The 18332-nt window shown below is 51.5% G+C and overlaps 1 protein-coding gene across 2 annotated transcripts; it reads left to right on the top strand.

Moving 5' to 3' along the window:
* Positions 1-1398: 1398 nt before the first annotated feature.
* Positions 1399-13423, top strand: AQP8 (aquaporin 8). 2 transcript variants are annotated; one of them, XM_047839218.1, is made up of 9 exons: positions 1399-3925; positions 5009-5034; positions 6009-6158; positions 6301-6554; positions 7884-8010; positions 9392-9448; positions 9581-9795; positions 11607-11741; positions 12968-13423. In XM_047839218.1, exons 3-9 carry the CDS (start codon positions 6147-6149, stop codon positions 13014-13016), a joined length of 849 nt encoding a protein of 282 aa, XP_047695174.1. In that variant the 5' UTR covers positions 1399-3925; positions 5009-5034; positions 6009-6146; the 3' UTR covers positions 13017-13423. The 2 variants fall into 2 exon arrangements, with proteins under 2 accessions (XP_047695174.1, XP_047695176.1); XM_047839220.1 differs by lacking the exons at positions 1399-3925; positions 9392-9448 and having other exon boundaries at positions 4738-6158.
* The last annotated feature ends 4909 nt before the right edge of the window (positions 13424-18332 follow it).

The raw sequence follows: 18332 nt of genomic DNA, 5'->3' as shown, positions 1-18332 counted from the left end.
CCACTAGCAATACAGGAGTTTACCTATTTCCCCATCGCAATCAGTATTGCTGTTTTTAAAAAGGGGGTGCCTGGGTGGCTCAGTCGGTTAAGCATCCGACTTCAGCTGAGGTCATGATCTCGTGGTTGTGAGTTCGAGCCCCACGTCTGGCTCTGTGCTGACAGCTCAGAGTCTGGAGCCTGCTTCAGTTTCGATGTCTCCCTCTTTCTCTGCCCTTCCCCTGCTTGAACTCTGTCTCTGTCTCTGTCTTTCTCTTTCTCAAAATAATAAACACTTAAAAAAAAAAAAACAATGTCTGTTCTGGGGATGGCCCGGTGGCTCAGTTGGTTAAGCATGTGACTCTTGATCTCAGCTCAGGTCTTGATTGCTGGGTGGTGAGTTCAAGCCCCAGGCTGGGCTCTGCCCTAGGCACAGAGCCTACTTTAAAAAAAAAAAAAAAAAAAAAAAATTCTGTCCTGTTGCTTTAATTTGAATTTTCTTTTTCTGGCTTTTAGAGAGACTGAGTGTCTTTTCATGTTTTTTGGCCATTTGGTTTTACTCTTCTGAGAGTTATTTGATTTGGATAGTAGACACAAGGATAAAAGCCAAAGCAAAAAAAAAAAAAAAAAAAAAGAGGAGAACATTCTAAGCACGCATACGGAATAAGCTTGTGGTGTCCAGCCCACAGTAGGTCCTTAGTAAACGGTAGTCATTCTACCGTTTTAATTGTTCACCATTTACAGATGGTGACAGTGAACCTTATTGATGAGACTTAGCAGGCTGCTTCTTGAGTCTGATGACCCTCCTCTGGCTGTAAAGGGTCCTGAAATAACCCACATGACTGATGTCTTGTAACCAGTGACTCAAAAGGCATCAGTCAAGGAAAGGACGTGCTTAGGTTTATTTATTTATTTATTTTTAATGTTTATTTATTTTTGAGACAGAGAGAGAGAGACAGAGCATGAACGGGGGAGGGTCAGAGAGAGGGAGACACAGAATCGGAAGCAGGCTCCAGGTTCCGAGCTGTCAGCACAGAGCCCGATGCGGGGCTGGAACTCACGGACCACGAGATCATGACCTGAGCCGAAGTCAGCCGCCCAACCGACTGAGCCACCCAGGCGCCCCAGGACGTGCTTAGGTTTAAACGAAACCTGCAGTTTCGCAGAGAGAAAAGTGGAAAAAAAAAAAAAAAAAAAGCTAGACTCTTTTCCAACCACTAAGTTGCCCTAAGCCCCTGGTCACCGTACGCTGAAAACAACGGCAGGGCTATTTAGATAGAAATAAAGCCACTGTTTCAGAAGAGACAAAGAGTTCTGCCTTCAGTTTCTGTGATTGTCCATCTCAGGATCAGCCTGAATTATCAAGCATCTGCATTGCAAATACTGGCTGGTTTCAAGAAGAAATCATTCAATTGAAAGCCTGGTGTCGCCAGGCAATTGGGAGAGTGTGTACCAGCCGGAAACCTTCTCTGCTGCAAGCGATAGAAATCTCAACTCCCACTTCCTGAAACAGGACGTATATTGTTCATTTCACAGGCTCCCAAACTGTCTTGGGTTCACAGCGTTCCTGGGCCAAAAGGAATGCCTGCCGCTTCTTCTCATTAAACAAATAGGTCCAAAAGCACGTAGCATTTATGTCCTAACAACTTAGCCATTTGAAAAGAAAATACACATATATGGAAAAGTATTTTATTTATATTTTTATTTCATTTTCAGATGACTGTACATAACTCAGTTGAATTGAGTCCTTAAATAACTTCCATTATTACATTCTACAGGTAATTACCACGAGATGTGTGTCCCTTGGGGCACTGCACAACTTCCCAGACCTCGCAGTCAGGTTGGAGACCCTCTTACCTACATTTCCTCTTCCACATTGATTTTTATGCAGTACTTGCTTTTTATTATGGCAACTCCCATAAAGCCAGCTTTGCAAAGATATGATGTTATTGGAGAGAATGTAGGGCCATTTGATATTACAGCCTTGAACAACCTTGAGCTAGTAATTCACATGGTGTTTGACAGATATCGAGAATCACTATATTTCCCTTGAAGTTTTATAATCCCCCAAAGCCCCTGTGAGTTCAGCGTGGCTCTCTGGGGTGCCCTGGTACACAATCCGAGAAGATCAGGTTAATTTAACAAGGAAGTCAGAAGCAGTTGGTCTTGGGGTTAGTCTGGTGGCTTAGTGATATCATCAAAGATCCACCCTTCTGGCAAGTTGGACCTCTTGGTCTCAAGACAGCTGCCATGGCACCAACATCACATTCTTGCCCCACAGTGCAGCTATCAAAGTGAGAAAGGAAGGAAGAGCAGTGTGACAGGATGACATAGAACTGCTTTTATACTCCATCTGGACCTGGTGGTGGATGGCAGACAGGTGTCTACAGCTGCAGAGACATCTTGAACTAAACAAGGATCTAAACAGAGATAAAAATCAGAGGCCTCCGTCATGTCAACCAGACCTGGAATTGGAAGACTGAGAAGTTTGCCAAGCTAAGCAAGTTCTCAAGGAGACACTATCTCACTAGCCCACCGGTTATCCTAGTCGTTTGCGGGGGACCAGTGTGTTGCTTATGGAGATGGCAGTCCACACGAGAAATCTTGAGTTGTGGAAATATGTTGTGCCTGAATGACATTCGGGTTTTCTTTGGAGAGCCACTGTTTTTGGAGCTACCAAGACAGTCCCTGGATCTAGCGAGGGAGGCTGTGTCTGGAGAGGTGACATCTAGTTGACCAGGGGTCACGGGAGAGACACCCGATCTGAGATTTAAACGTGCAGTGCAGGTTGGCCCAGGGGGCAAAACAGGACTTCAAACAGAGGGAACAGCGCTGGCAGGGAGGGGAGTGGGCACATGGCTCATCGGACTGTTTAGGGTTTGTGTGACGAGAGGTGAGTCAGGGTAGGACTCACAGCCTGTGTGGCCGGCTCTGGGAGTTCGGTTTTGCCCCGAAAGCCATAGGAAGGGCTGAAAGGTTTTAACGCAGGGAAGGATGTGATGAGGTTGATAGTCTGGGGGAACAACAGCATCTATCATGTGGCAGAAATTTCTGGTGCTCACAAAAAGCCTTTCTTTTTCCTCCTGGGCACGTGGTTAGATTACATTTCCCAGACTCCTTTGTGGTCAGGTGAAGCCATATGACGGACTTCTGGTCAACCAAACATGGAGGAAAGGGATATTTGCCATTTTAGGCCTAGCCCGTAAAAATGTCCCCCACGTCCTCTCTCCCCCATCTGCTGGCTGGTGCAGAAGATCTGGGGACCTAGATCGTGGGTCTCCAAGATGGAAATGGCTTGGATCCCTGAGTCACCATGTCATAAAGGGCGTGCTATTGTGTCAACAGTGAATCGATTTTTATTATGTTAACCCATCTAAATGTTGGGTTCTTTTTTACATGGGTTAGCCTACTCTGACGAAAGCCACAACAATAGGTGCTCTTGATGGGGCCTGCTCTGAATGTGGCACTGTCTCATTTAATCCGCACGACAGCCTTATGGGGATGGGGGACGCCGTCTTCCCACTTCTCCAAAAGAAGACACTGGGGCTGAGGCAGAAGCCAGCAGGCGATGGTGGAGAAGCCTGATCCCCACCTGCACCCAAGTGCTGAACCGTGCCGTGCTGGCTCCCAGTACAAGAGGAACAGATTAAAATTGGCTGAGGCAAGGGGACCAGATGAGGAGCTATAGTGACCCCAGCTGGGAGTTCCTGCCTGTAACGCGGGGAAGGTATCAGATGATTGTAAGTGTTAACCGAGAGAATGCACGTGAGGTGTCCAGTGCAGGGCCTAGAACCTGGCAGGTGTATCCTGAACGTTTGATTTTTTTTTTTTTTTCAAGACACTAAGCAAGAACTCGCGGAGGCTTGGGTGAAACCAGGAGAGACATGTTCTGGAAGCAGCTCTTGGCAGGACTTGGGCAAAGCGTGAAGGAGATGGGGAAGCACAAGGTTGGACAACTGCCTTGTGTTGCCATTTGCAGGGACACGGGAGGAAGGGTGTGAGACATCTTGTACAGCGTGAGCTGGGTACAGAGGAGGGAGAGCACAGGGCTCAAGATAATCAACCCTAAACCTTCCGAGATGTGCAGATATTCAAAAGAGGGGCTGCATTCCTGAGCCTCCAGCTGAAAAGAGCTTTTAGCAAACTATCAGACCCTGGATGGATTCCCCCTGTCCTGGAGTGGATACTTTTTATACTTTTTATCTACACAACCTTGGGCAAGTTCCGTAACTCTTTGTGCCTTGGTTTATCTTTGTGCCCTGAAGATAGGGATAAGAGATCATGGGGTTGTTGTGAATATGTGCAGTGTGCTCAGCACAGTGTTAGATATGCAGTAGGAGTAGTAAATGGGAGGCGTTTTCACTACATTCTCTTCTCCCTGATGTTATTTCTCTATGGATGTCTATCTGCACAGAAAAATACTCAGGTAACAGATATGAGCACTGAAAGAATCTTTGCCCATCTTATTCACTGCTACATTTCCAATTAGCTCTTAGAACTAGTTCATGGCAGGTACTTAAATATTTGTTGAATGGATGAATGAAGGAATGCATGTCTCTCCTCTTTTTTTCTTCCTCCGTCCCTCCCTTCCTTTCTTCCCTCCCTCCTTTCTTCCTTCCCTCTTTCCATCCATCCATCCATCCACCCGTCCATCCACCATCCACCCATCATCCACCCACCCATCCATCCATCCATCCATCCATCTACCCATCCATCCACCATCCACCCATCATCCACCCACCCTTCCATCCATCCATCTTAAAAAGATACTAGACTGTAGTGGCTTAATCCACAAGTTCTTTTTCCAATTGTGGTAAAATACACATAACATAAAATCTACCATTTTTAACCACTTTTAAGTGCATAGTTCAGTGGCATTAATTACATTAACACTGTTGTGTAACCATCCATCTCTACGACGTTTTCATCTTCCCAAACTGAAACTCTGTACCCGTTAAACGGCAGCTCCCCATTCCCCTCTGCCCCCCGCCCCCAGCCCCTGGCAACCACCGTCTCCTTTCTGTCTCTAGGACTCTGACTGCTCCAGAGACCTCCCGTAAGTGGAATCATGCAGCCTTTGTCCGTTGTGACTCAACCCACACGTTTTGCAATCACAAAACCTATGTGACCCTGGGAAACGTAACTTTCCTGAATCTCCACCTCCCCTTGTGGAAAAGTAGGAGTACCTACGTCGCGGACTTACTGTTGAAGTGAGATAATGCACAGAAGGTTCTTCGCCCGGTGCCTGGCAAGTAGAAGGCTTGTAGAAATTGCTCGATAAATACTTGTTACACGTAAATATCTGTTCATTAGTAGACACCGGTGTTGTGCTGATCGTGTGTCTGCCAGTGTCATAAGCTCTTTGTCGTATGAACTCATTCAAACCACAAACACCCCTGTGTCGCCGGTTCTATCGCTATCGTTCACGCTTCACAGCGGAGAATACTGCGGCGCAGAGGGGACAGCAACACAGGGCTCCAGAGCCGGTTCACGGCAGAAACGGGCTTGGGATCCAGGCAGCCTGTTCCCGAGGCCCGCAGGCTTTCCCGCGACGCACGTTGTTACCGTCGCTGCCGCTGGCCGTCGGTGGGTGGACGGTCATCCGTCTACACGCATTCAGTCCTGGATCAGGCAGTGAGGGTGAGGGGAGTTGTTGAGGCCCCAGATACGAGGAGGAGACGTCTGAGGGAATCCACGGAAACATCACTGAAAATGCGCTGGCCATTATCTCCCATGTGCGGTCCCAGCCCAGAGGGGCCCTCTTCGTGCTCACACGCTGGTCTCCTTTGGACCCTTTTGGTGGCCGCGGGGACCCTTGTGGTGGCTCCACGTCCTGCTGGGGAAGGCCTGGGGCGCTCCCCGGGTGGTGCAGGTCAGCCGGTGCCTTCTCCCCTTGTTGGCAGAAAGCTTAGCGATCCTTGACCATCCCCTGCCCTGCCCAGTTGAGATTAAAAAAAAAAAGAAACTGTTTCCTCTTCTGGGCCCCAGGGCCACCTCCCACCGCGCTTTATTGCTTTCTTGGCACCCTAGGGGAGCCTCCGCAGCCCTTTAAAAGGAGCAGAGCCCGAAGTAGAATGAGCAGCCCCGGTCTGAGATAAGAGCCCGACAGCAGGTGCACTCTCCCAGCCAGCTCAGGCAAGAGCAGGTGCGCGGGTCACTCGGGCCCTGATGTCTGCGGAGGTGAGCCCGCAGCTGGCCTCTGCCTCTGCCTCCGCACCCTGGCCCTACAAGGGGTGCTGAGAATTGACAAGGCTGGGGCGCTGGGGGCTCCTTTCAGGGCTTGCCTCCCACCCATGTCCGCTCTTCCTTTTCCCCGCTGCAGGGGGCTGTGTCTGTGCGTGACGCTGAGTTTGTCGGTGGCAAGGGGAAGCAGCCAAGCATGGGAGGCAGGTGTCGTGAATCCTGGTATGAGCAGTTCCTGCAGCCCTGTCTGGTCGAACTGCTGGGCTCTGCCCTCTTCATCTTCATCGGGTGCCTGTCGGTCATTGAGAACGGGCCGGACACTGGGCTGCTGCAGCCGGCCTTGGCCCACGGGCTGGCCCTGGGCCTCATCATCGCCACACTGGGGAATATCAGGTGAGACCAGTTCCGAGGGATCGGCCTAGGCTAACCTGGGCGGGCAGAGGCGGGGAGCAAAGCTATCAGCGGGGACCCTGGGCACATACGCGAGTTTCCCAACATTGTACATAGGAGCGTGGGCTGGGCACTCGGACTGCCTGGGTTCAAATCCTACCTCTGCAGCCTATGGGCTCTGTGGCTTTGGGCAAGTCCCTCTCCAAACCCTAAATTCCCCACCTGTAAGATGGGGAGAAGAGAGTATTTTTTGGTTTTTTCCCTCAAGCCCACACATATACAATGCTAACCCAGTGCCGGGCACTGTTCTAAACACTTCCTCCCTCTCTTCCTTCTTCCCTTCTTTCCTTCCTTCCTCCCTCCCTTCTTTCTTTCTTTCTCTTTCTTCCTGCCTGCCTTTATATATATATATATATATATATATATATATATATAAATTTTTTTTACATGTTTATTTATTTTGGAGAGAGAGCCTGAGTGGGGGAAGGGCAGAGACAGAGGACAGAGGCTCCAAAGCAGGCTCTGCACCGTCAGCACAGAGCCCAATGCAGGGCTCAAACCCACGATTCGTGAGATCGTGACCTGAGCTGAAGTCGGATGCTTAACCAGCCGAGTCACCCAGGCGCCCCTGTAAGCACTTTCTAGATATGGACTCATTGAATGCTCTCAACAACCCCTTGAGGGTAGTTGCTATCATTACCCTCACTTTCCTGGTGTGGCCGAGAAAGGCCACGGGACTCGTCCATGGTTTCTTGGTTAGTAAGTGGCAGAGCCAGGAGGAAGCCCACGCTGAGAGCCCCACGGGAATCAAACGGCACCAAGTGCTCAGCTCCAGCGTTACTGGTGCCATTAGAATAGGGTTTTCCTCCAGCCTAGGGAAAGGCGGAGTTCAGCCACTCGGGAGCTCTTTTGCAGAGCCCGGGCACTGGTAAAGGGACGCCAGGATACCTCTCTCTGTCTCCTAATTTGGAGTCTGGGGTCTCATTCTGACTGATGGCCACATCTCTTGAGGGCTGGAGCTCTGAGTGAGTCCGGAAGGAGTTAAGGGATGGTCGCCCACCAGGTCCTTCCTCTGGGCACCGTGGGCTCTGGGTGTAGGGCAGGAATGGGGCTGCCCGCTTCTCCCCGGCTGTCCCCCGCATCCCTCACCCCACCAGTGGGCCCCTCAGGGAAAACGGGCAGGATCTGGTGCCTGTTTTCTACTTGGGCAAGGTCCTTGGCTCACTCTGGTGCTGCAGGGCCATCCTGGGGGGCTGCCTGGGGGGCCACCTTCGCTCTAGTGTTGGCCTAGACCTTGGTCTCAAGACTTCCTTCTGCTTTTGCGGGTGACAGTGGTGGGCACTTCAACCCTGCGGTGTCCTTGGCGGCCATGCTGATCGGAGGCCTCAACCTGGTGATGCTCCTTCCCTACTGGATCTGCCAGCTGTGCGGGGGGCTGATCGGGGCCGCCTTGGCCAAGGTGGGTGATCCCCACGGGGGCTGGGGTGAGGGGAGTGGGGAGTCGGAGGCGCCCCACTTTTTTCCTCTAGGATTTTCCTTCATTGGGATTGGGTGGGTCCTTTTCTCCCGGGAAGGGGGCCTTTGGCTCTCCTTAAACACACCCTGTTCTGTCAGTGTCTGGACATAGCTCTCCCCTGGACAGACCAGGAAGCAGAATTTGGGACTTGAAGTTTCTCTCCCTGAGACCATTTCTGGCTTTGGAATGGCTTTGGGTAATGTTTCTAGTGTTTTGCCATGAATTCATTCACTCACTCATTCGTTCATTCTACAAACTGAGGGTGTGGGGAGGCTCTGGTAACTCTCCTTGAACTAACTTCTCTGCCTGTTCTCCAGTTTGCCTGCCTTTAGACCGAGTCCCTCTACGTGTGATGGGAGTTAACAATCAGTTTATGTCTGGAATCTTCTTCTGGCAGGACGGCTACCGCCTCCTCCCCGCCACTCAAGTTTTTACAGACCCACACATCACTTCACGGATGGACTCCCTCCTTGCCTCCTTCCCTTCTTTTTTCCCCTTCCTGTTGCTGTTAAGTCTCAGTACAACCAGGGGCCCTGCAGGATGTAGGGCTTGTAGGCGTGCGTGTTAAGGGGCGTGGGGTCGGGTTGGGGGAACAGGGGGCGCCCGTTAGCCTGGCTGGGATTCGGCCCGTAGCTCTAAGCACTGGCCCATGGCAGACTTTGGTCTGGAGTCCCATTTTGCTGTCTTCCCTGCCCTGGTCTCCCCGTGTTCTGCAGAGTGGGGGCTGGACCTTCCCGCTCTGATCCCTGATGGAAAGCAGTTCCTAGGCTCTCCCTCCAGCCGGGCCACCCACAAACCCGCCCAACACAATCTGGGCAGTGCGGGGCGGAGGCTCTGGTCACTGAGCACACCCTCCCTGCGAAGCAATTCACACAGCTTCTCTCGGTAAATCTCCCGGCCGCGTCACAAGGGGCCACAGTCGGTTCTTAGAGGGCACTCGCTGCCTGAGTTCAGAGCTCCGATTACCATCACCTCCACTTTACGGAGGAGGAAACGCAGACGAAGTCGGTAGCTGGCCCAGGTTCAGCCGAGCCGGGAAGCAGCCGGGTCCAGATTTAGGTCCAGGGTCCAGAAGCTTGCTCTGCTCTCTTCCCTTTCCAGGTGCCCTGATGACTCCTGAGGCTGACTTCCTGTCAAGCCTCGGGGTTCCCTCGCCCCTTCAAAGGGGCCTTAAAGGGGGCTGGCAGTGGGGTGCATCTGGTCGGATGTGTTTGCGAGTTGAGTAAGGTTTTTTTGTGTTCTTTTTTCCAAAGAGGATCGTCTAGTCACATGAGCTCTGGGGCCCCGACCCCTGCAGCCACTGCTGGGTTATCCCGTTTTATAGATGAGCAAGAGGAGGCTCAGAGAAGTCCGGTGGCTCTCAGCGAAAACTGAAGCTGGGGTACGCGTGACTGTGGATTGGACAGAGCCTGTCACTGCCCCAGCGGTTGGGGGGCACGCGCTTCCCCTCGCTGCCCGCCGTCCCCCTGCCCTGCCCACACGGTGAGGCCAGTGGCTTCTCTTCTCTCCGCAGGCAGTGAGTCCTGAAGACAGGTTCTGGAACGCGTCTGGGGCGGCCTTTGTGACGGTCCAGGAGCCGGGGCAGGTTGGGGGGGCGGTGGTGGTGGAGCTGATCCTGACGACCCTGCTGGCACTGGCTGTTTGCATGGGCGCCATCAACGAGAAGACGCAGGGCCCTCTGGCTCCATTCTCCATTGGCTTTGCCGTCACCGTGGACATCCTGGCCGGGTGAGCGGTCCTGGGCCAGCCTTTGGGGTTGGGGTACCCAAGGAGGCACCCCTCTGCCCCTCTAGTAAGTTATTGCCGTGATGGAACGTGGGCCTCAAATGACCCTTCTAACATCATTCCAGGGAAGTCAGAAAACTGGCTTCTCAAGTGAAATTTTCCTTTCTTTTGAAAAAAGTTTTTTTAATGTTTATTTATTTTTGAGAAAGAGAGAGAGAGAGAGAGAGAGAGAGAGAGATGGAGAGCAAGTGGGGAAGGGAGACACAGAATCCGAAGGAGGCTCCAGGCTCCGAGCTGTCAGCACAGAGCCCGACACGGGGCTCGAACTCACCAACTGTGAGATCATGACCTGAGCTGAAGTCAGACGCTTAACTGACAGAGCCACCCAGGCACCCGGAAGTTTACCTTTTTTTGTAGCGTTAAACATTTCTGTGAGCTGTGTTTGTTCAGTCAGTGGGAAGCCAGGTTTTAGCCTCAGCCTCACAAAGAGCTTCCATACCCACTGACTCATCTAGGGTGAGCCCCTCAGGGGTGCAGGAGGGGTTTAAGGAGACAAGCTTGGGTCAGGGATTGTTTCTCCCATGTTATATATGAGGAAACTGAGCCCAGAGAGAACATACATGACTTATTTAAGGTCACTGGACAGTGGCAAATTAAAGGACAGATCTGGGATAAGAGCCCAAATCTCTTAGGGAAGGGGACAAGCCCCTTCCTTTTTTTTTTTTTTTTTTTTTTTTAGTGTTTATTTATTGGAGAGAGAGAGGGAGAGAGGAGCAGAGAGAGGGGGGACAGAGGATCTGAAGCAGCCTCTGAGCTGACAGCAGAGAGCGGGATGCGGGGCTCGAACTTATAAACCAGACCTGACCCAAAGTCAGCCGCTCAACTGAGCCACCCACGTGCCCCGAGGGAGCCCCTTCCTAATGCCCACCTCCTTTCTTTCTCTTGGACACAGAACCAAGTCTAGGCGGTCCGGCTCTGCCGCCCACATCGCTGTCATCCTTTGGGAGGTGGAGTCTGGGGAGCTTGGGGGGGCGGGGGGCGTGCGGAAAGCGCGTGTAAAGCCGCGGCGGTGCTTTGCTGCCCCCTAGCGGCTGTTGGTTCCTTTACAAGCCAATGATTCATCCTTTGGACTTTGGCTGCCGGGCAGGGGACCCCGGGAGAGCCTCAGCAACGCGGCAAGGATACCGACCCCAGAACCAGAGAGGTAGCCCTGGAGAACAGCCCCCCCCTCCTCCCGTAGGAGACGCCAGGCCCCAAGCTTGTGGCACAAGAAGGGCTAATAAGGGTTAGCTAGATTAAACGCTTGTACGTGAATTATATTGTGAGTCTTGGGCTCCTAAGTGCATTTTCGCAGTGGCTCCTGACAAGAGCCTATGAGATAGGTACTCTGTCCTCAAGCGAAGGGCACACAGCTAGAAAGAGCTGGGCTGGATTTCGGATGCAGGTCAGCTTCACTCCGAAGTTCATGCGGTCGACGCTGACTGCTTGCCTTGGTTTCTTCAACGTCGACGAGGACCTGGACCCGTTTTCTCTTCCTGTCACCACTGAACTCTCTCTCTGCTGTCTGTTCTTCTAGAAGGGCGTGTGGGGAGTGACAGAGAAGCCTTCCACTTCCCGGTGCTAATAGCCTCTTCGCCTGTGTCTTCTTTGGGATCCACCCCCCTCCCCCCGCCCCACCAGAGCCCCACAATATGGTGGCTTCAAGAGGGTTTCTGGGTGGTGTGGACTTAAGCCTAGTTGGGGAAATGAACTTGACCTTGACGCGGGCTGGGGCCTGGCTGGGATCTGGCGACCATGTGGCTGGGTGTTTGCAGGGGTGCTGTGTCCGGAGCCTGCATGAATCCTGCCCGTGCCTTTGGACCTGCTGTGGTGGCCAATCACTGGGACTTCCACTGGATCTACTGGCTGGGCCCGCTCCTGGGGAGCCTCCTCGTAGGAGTGCTTATCAGGTAGGAGCGTGACCCAGGGTCACTGGCCCCTCTCGTGGGCACCTGGTGTCAGTTCCCAGAGCATCCAGGGCTAGAGGGCTGGGATCTCACTTGGGTTTGAAGAAGGGAAGAGGGAGTCTTTTCCAGAGACAAAGATTATGGCTCCAGGACCTTTGGTTCCAAGCGACGGAAATCCATCTCAACGTAGTTTACGTCCCAAGGGGGAATTCACTCACTCACATAAATGAGAAGTTCACACGTAGCACCGGCTTCAGGTGGTGCTCAAACAGTGTCTTTAGGACTTGGTCTGCTATCCTCTGGGCAGGCTTCATGCGCCGAGAGGCTCTCCGGGAGAGGCAGAGATGCTCGCTGGAAAAGCTAGGCTTCCATGTCAGCAGCTTAACAACCCCAGAAGAGATAAAACGACAGCTCTAGCAAAAGCCCGGGGTCTCACGTTCACTGGTTTGGACTGGCGCAGCATGGGTCGTGACCTCCTCTGCATCCACCCCTGTAGCCACGGGGCTCGGGCACTCTTCCTGGCTATGTCGGGAGTTGGGGCGAGGTCAGCCTCACCTGCACAGCCACGTGGACCACGAGTAGGGGAGCTCCTCACGGGGCGGGGGAGTCCTATCCACAGAGAGAACCGGGGAAATGGTGCCCCCAAGAGCACGCGTGCCGGGAGATGCCATTGACACGAAATGCAACGTGAGCAGAGCTCCCTGGCCTTGTGCGGTGGGGAACAAGGTGGATGCCACCACAAGGATAGTATCTGCTTGACTGCTTCCCCTTGAGCTCTCCTTTTGTGAGCTTTGAAGGTCTGCAGGGGCCTGGTGTGTTTTTTGTTTGTTCGTTTTCCCTGCTCCAGGCCCTGCAGGGACTAGGGTCTGGACTTGGTACACGTTGAACCTGCCTCCCGCAGTCTGGGAGGGCACGGTCGCTGGGCTGGTCTCTAGCGTTTGCTGTCATTGCCCATCTGCAGTCCGGCTTAGCCCGCGGGTTGGCGATGAAGGGCGTCACTGTTGCTTTCGGAATGGCCGAGAGCATCTCCAGGGAAAGGTTACTGGAAAGCAACCAGGAAAGAGTTTCTCCCTTTCCCTGAGGGGATGTGGCTATTGAGGCTGGAAGGGCTCAGGAGAGCATCTTTCTGGAGAATTCTGGGCCTGGAGACACTTGATGAAGGGCTGGGTCTCTCCTCCAGAGGCTCGGGGGCCTCATGGGGCCATCTTTTTTTTTTTTTTTTTTTGTAGGTTCATCATTGGAGATGGGAAAACCCGCCTAATATTTAAGGGACGATGACCCTGGTGGCATTGTTGCGGCCCCACCCAGAATGCAGACAGGTCACCTTCTGCATTTCCTGCCTGGGCAGAGGCCCAGAGGAGCCCCTCACTTGCTTCCCCCCCCCATGTGCGCCTGGCTTCCCAGATAGACAGACTGTCGCTAAGTTCTGAGGATGCTCTATGTTCTCCAAACTCCACTGGGCTCGGTGGAGACCTCAGCCTGGGGGGCGTGTTGCCAGAACGAGGGAGAGGTCTTTCTCGGGAGGGAGGGTCCCAGGAGCTGAATAGGTGGCTGTTTATGCGCAGGAGTTCACTGCCCCCGGCCCCCTCTCCTTCTCCTTCTTCGCTGTTACAGAAGGGCCTTCAGGGGGTTTCCCTGCTTCCTGAGCTGCCACTTTAGCTTTGCAATAAATAGTCCACTATTTCCTTTTGGGTGCATTTGCCTTTCATTTCGGACATGGGCGCTGCTGGGGAGGAAGCAAAAGTCTGGGCTGGGCCTTAGCTGTCCGGAGCCTGGCTTAGGGTCCGCATCAAGGTAGGTACTGAGGACGTGGGCAGTCCTAGAGCCCGTCTTCCACCAGGCCAGACCCATCCTGGAGCCCTGCCAGGAGCTCAGAGTCAATCCCTGATCAGAGGCCGCAGGGTCCAGGGTCTGGTTTAGTGGCCAGTATCACCTAGGACACGGATCAGCCCCCCTGAGGTGCTTGGTCGGGGATGGGGGTGGGTATGGGGGTCGGCCAGAGCTGTAAGGATCTCCCAAGGAGATCAATAAGATGGCATAACATAGGTCTGGAGAGAGAGTGGTGTTTCGATGGAAGATATGACTATCACGAATAAGGAAGGATTGGAAAAAGATACGGAGACACATTCGTAACCTCATACCTTCCAAAAAGAGTGCATCATCTCTACAATCTATGGGTCACCGATGGAAGTGGGTCATTGTAACACCATGAAGAAGGGCCAGGGAAAAGTAATCCTCAACAACGAATGAAGACTCACCCACTTCTACGAGATGAGCAAAATGCTCACCCGAGTAAAAATGAACAAAATGCTTAGAGAAAATCACCGATATGCTTTGAGGCTGCCTGGTGAGAAAATGGGCACACCACATACCCAAACATCCAGAGCAGTTTTGGGAGACAAGGAGAATAGCAAATAACAACAACAACAACAACAACCCTTAAAAAAAAAAAAAGGAAAAAAGACAAACAGGCAATAATATAAAACCAGTAACAAGCAAATTAGAACATTTACAAAGAGTGACAAGTGTGAAAAGTTACTGTTTCATTTGTTTATGTGATGAAGTAAACCTTTGCAGGATGCTTGGGTGGCTCAGTTGGTTAAGTATCTGACTCTTGGTTTCAGCTCAGGTCATGATCTCACAGTTCGTGAGATCAAGTCCTGTGTGGGGCTCGGTGCTGACAGCTCGGAGCCTGCTTGAGGTTCTCTCCTTCTCTCTCTGCCCCTCCCCTGCTTGTGCTCTCTCTCTCTCAAAATAAATAAACAAACATTCAAAAAAAATTAAATAAATAAAGAAAGAAAGCTTTGGTAAATCTAGTAAATAACAAAATAGTTATATATACATACACATACCTGCGTACATACAAACATATACGTGTACATACACACATATGTATACACATGCGTGCATATGCATGAACACGTGTGTAACTAACACTGATCATTTAGTCCATGCTTGGCACTTTGCATAATGCTTTCTATGCCTTATCTCATTTGCTCCCCACAACCTTATGGGGTACAGCACAGTGGGTTGAATAGCGTCCCCCCCACACTCATGTCCGCCTGGAACCTCAGAGGGTGACCATATGTGGAAGTAAGGTCTTTGCAGTGTAATTAAGGTAGGGATCAATCAAGGTGAGATCGGGCTGGGTTGGGGGGGCCCTAAGTCTGATGGGAGTGTCCTTAGAAGAGACAGAAAAGGACACACAGAGACACAGAGAAGAAGGCACGCGGAAGAAGGATGGGGGCAGAGACTGGAGTTACTGCGTCACACGCCAGTACCAAGAGTCCCGGGAGCTGCAAGAGGCAATGAAGGTTTCTCCCTCACAGCCTTGGGGAGCCTGGGGCTGCTGACACCCTGATTTCAGACCTGTGGCCTCGGAACTGTGGGAGAGTAAGTTTCTGTTGTCTTAAGCCACGCAGTTTGTGGTAATTTGTACAGCAGCCCCAGGAAAGTAACACAGGCAGGTACCCTCACCCCTTCTCATCTTCCAGGGGGACAGATGCGGCTTCCAAGCGATGGTGTCACCCAGAGTCCCACAGTCTGTCGGTCGAGCCAAAATGTGAGATCAGGAATGTTTGTAGGGTTCATGATCTTTGCCATCACCCTTGGACGTTTCTGAATGAGGGACAGTATGTCTCCTGTCTCATCTCCTATTTGCCGGTTAGTCCCCATTAGGAGGGGGGCAGGAAGACACGCACTGTACCTTCTCACTGCTTACTTGCAACTGGACTTCGAGTCCTGGTCTCTCATGACAATTTCTGGACCATAAGCTCTCAAGAGGAAGGTTGTTGCTAATTCATCTTTGCATCGCCACGTTATTTGGTGGCAAGTACGGCACAGGCTATGGCACAAGAACAGCCACTCAGATCAATGGCACAGAATAGAGAACCCAGAGATGGACCCACGAACAGACGGCCAACTCATCTTTGACAAAGCAGGAAAGAATAGCCAATGGAATAAAGACAGTCTCTTCAGCAAGTGGGGCTGGGAAAACTGGACGGCGACACGCAGAAGAATGAACCTGGACCACTTTCTCACACCAGACACAAAAATAAACTCAAAACAGATGAAAGACCTCAACGTAAGACAGGAAGCCATCAAAATCCTCGAGGAGAGGGGCGCCTGGGTGGCGCAGTCGGTTAAGCGTCCGACTTCAGCCAGGTCACGATCTCGCGGTCCGTGAGTTCGAGCCCCGCGTCAGGCTCTGGGCTGATGGCTCAGAGCCTGGAGCCTGTTTCCGATTCTGTGTCTCCCTCTCTCTCTGCCCCTCCCCCGTTCATGCTCTCTCTCTGTCCCAAAAATAAATAAACACGTTGAAAAAAAAAATTAAAAAAAAAAATCCTCGAGGAGAAAGCAGGCAAAAACGTCTCTGATCTTGGCCGCAACAACTTCTTACTCAACATGTCTCCAGAGGCAAGGGAAACAAAAGCCAAAATGAACTATTGGGACCTCATCAAAACAAAAAGCTTCTGCACAGCTGGGGCACCTGGGTGGCTCAGTCAGTTAGGTGTCTGACTGCAGCTCAGGTCATGATCTCACGGTTTGCGAGTTCAGGCCTCGCATCGGGCTCTGTGCTGACAGCTCAGAGCCTGGAGCCTGCTTTGGATTCTGGGTCTCCCTCTCTCTCTGCCTCTCCCCCACTTGTGCTCTCTCTCTCAAAAATAAATACGTTTAAAAAAATTTAAACATATTATAACTAGTGTAGTATAATAAAAAATTATGGAGAGCCTGTGTGGCTCTGTTGGTTGAGCGTGACTCTTGGTTTCAGCTCAAGGCAGGAGCTTTGTGAGTTGGAGCCCCACACAGGGCTCTGTGCTGGCAGCACGGAGCCTGCTTGGGGTTCTCTCTCCCTCTCTGCTCCTCTCCCCCTCTCGCGTGCTGTCTCTCTCAAAATAAATAAACTTAAAAAAATTATATTACGGTGAAAAGGCCCTAAATTTAGGACCTAGTTTTTCCACTTTCTAGACCTGTGACCAAGGAAAATTTCTTAAATTTTGTCAATTTTTTCTTTTTTTATTCTTACAATGAGGAGAGTAATATTAAGTTCTCCAAGTCCTTTCCAAGTTCTAATGTTCTGGGAATCTACTGCAATAAATGACCTCTCCAAAGGCAAAAATAAATAAGTAAACAAATAAATAAAAATAAAAAATAAATACAAGAATGGCACAGGCAGGCTGATCCCAATGACTCTCAAAAGTCATTCAGACCCTCCAGAGTAGAATCCAAATTTGACCCAGATCATCCCCACCCTACCTCTCGTCTTCTCAGAACAAGGAGGAACTGGAAACGGGGGATGTCAGAGCTGGAAACTCCATGACGGTAAAATGCAGTGGCTACGAGTTTGGATTCTGAGCAAGATCCGAGCTTAGATCTTAAGACTGTTCACGTTCTTTGCTGTGTAAGCTTGAGAAAGGCAACTTCACGTCTCTCCGCTGCTTTTTCTGTACAGCGGAGGCAGGGCCATGGAATGCGTGGGAGTATAACCTGACGTTTGTAGAGCCTTCGCACGATGCCCAGTACAGGCGAAACGGAAGACGTGTCAGCTCGTGGTACGTGGTGTGATGTAATCAAAGGCTCTGACTTTGCAGGTACCAGAGTCATGGTGAGGGGCGGAGGTCTAGAAAGGAGCTTCTAAATGACCTTCGCACATGTCTATTTTTTCACCTACCTTCTTTGGGCCTCTCAAAGGGGAAGAAGTTGGGAACCACTCACGGCTGCCTGACCCCAAAACCCGGCGCAGCTGAATAATTTGACTAAATCACAGAGCGATCTAACGGCAGAGCTCAATAGAATCCAGGATTTGGGACACACGGTCTAGTTTTCTTTCCTTAAAAAAAAATTTTTTTTTAATGTTTTATTTATTTTTGAGACAGAGAGAGACAGAGCATGAGCAGGGGAGGGGCAGAGAGAGAGGGAGACACAGAATGTGAAGCAGGCTCCAGGCTCTGAGCTGTCAGCATAGAGCCTGACGCAGGGCTTGAACCCACAAACTGTGAGATCATGACCTGAGCCGAAATCGGATGCTTAACCAAGTGATCCACCCAGGTGTCTTTTTTTTTTTTTTTTTAATTTATGTATTTAAATCCAAGTTAGGTAACATATAGTGTAACAACGGTTTCCGGAGCAGAACCCGGTGATTCATCACTCACATGTAACACCCAGCGCTCATCCCAGCCAAGTGCCCTCCTTTATGTCCATCCCGCCTCCCCTCCAGCAGCCCTCAGTTTGTTCTATTTAAGAGTCACTTCTGCAACTCTCCGTCATCAGCCTGTCCAAGAACCCTGGGAGTTGCGGCAGCCCCGAAGAGCAGAATGCCGGTCTCCTACCCTCCTGCCAAGTGTCTGTCTCCGTGCCTGTGGTGCTGCCCGTGTCTCTCTGCCACGTGGTGCTGCTGTTGGGGCTGGTCCTCGGACGTGGTGCGTGCCCAGTTGCGCTTGTCCGGCCCAGGGTAGCTTCTTGGAAGAGGGATCCCTTACTGACACTTCCACACCTTCCATGTCAAACACGCTAGCATACCCGCGGGCCCTGTGCTCAGGTATCCAAGCACCTTACGCCTTAAGGCTGCGGGCTTTCGGATCTTGTCCCCCTTCC

Source organism: Prionailurus viverrinus, chromosome E3 (genome assembly GCF_022837055.1).
Source record: "Prionailurus viverrinus isolate Anna chromosome E3, UM_Priviv_1.0, whole genome shotgun sequence".
Classification (NCBI taxonomy): Eukaryota; Metazoa; Chordata; class Mammalia; order Carnivora; family Felidae; genus Prionailurus; species Prionailurus viverrinus.
The sequence above is the reverse complement of the archived record's forward strand: the minus strand, read 5'-3'. Positions and strand labels throughout refer to the sequence as shown.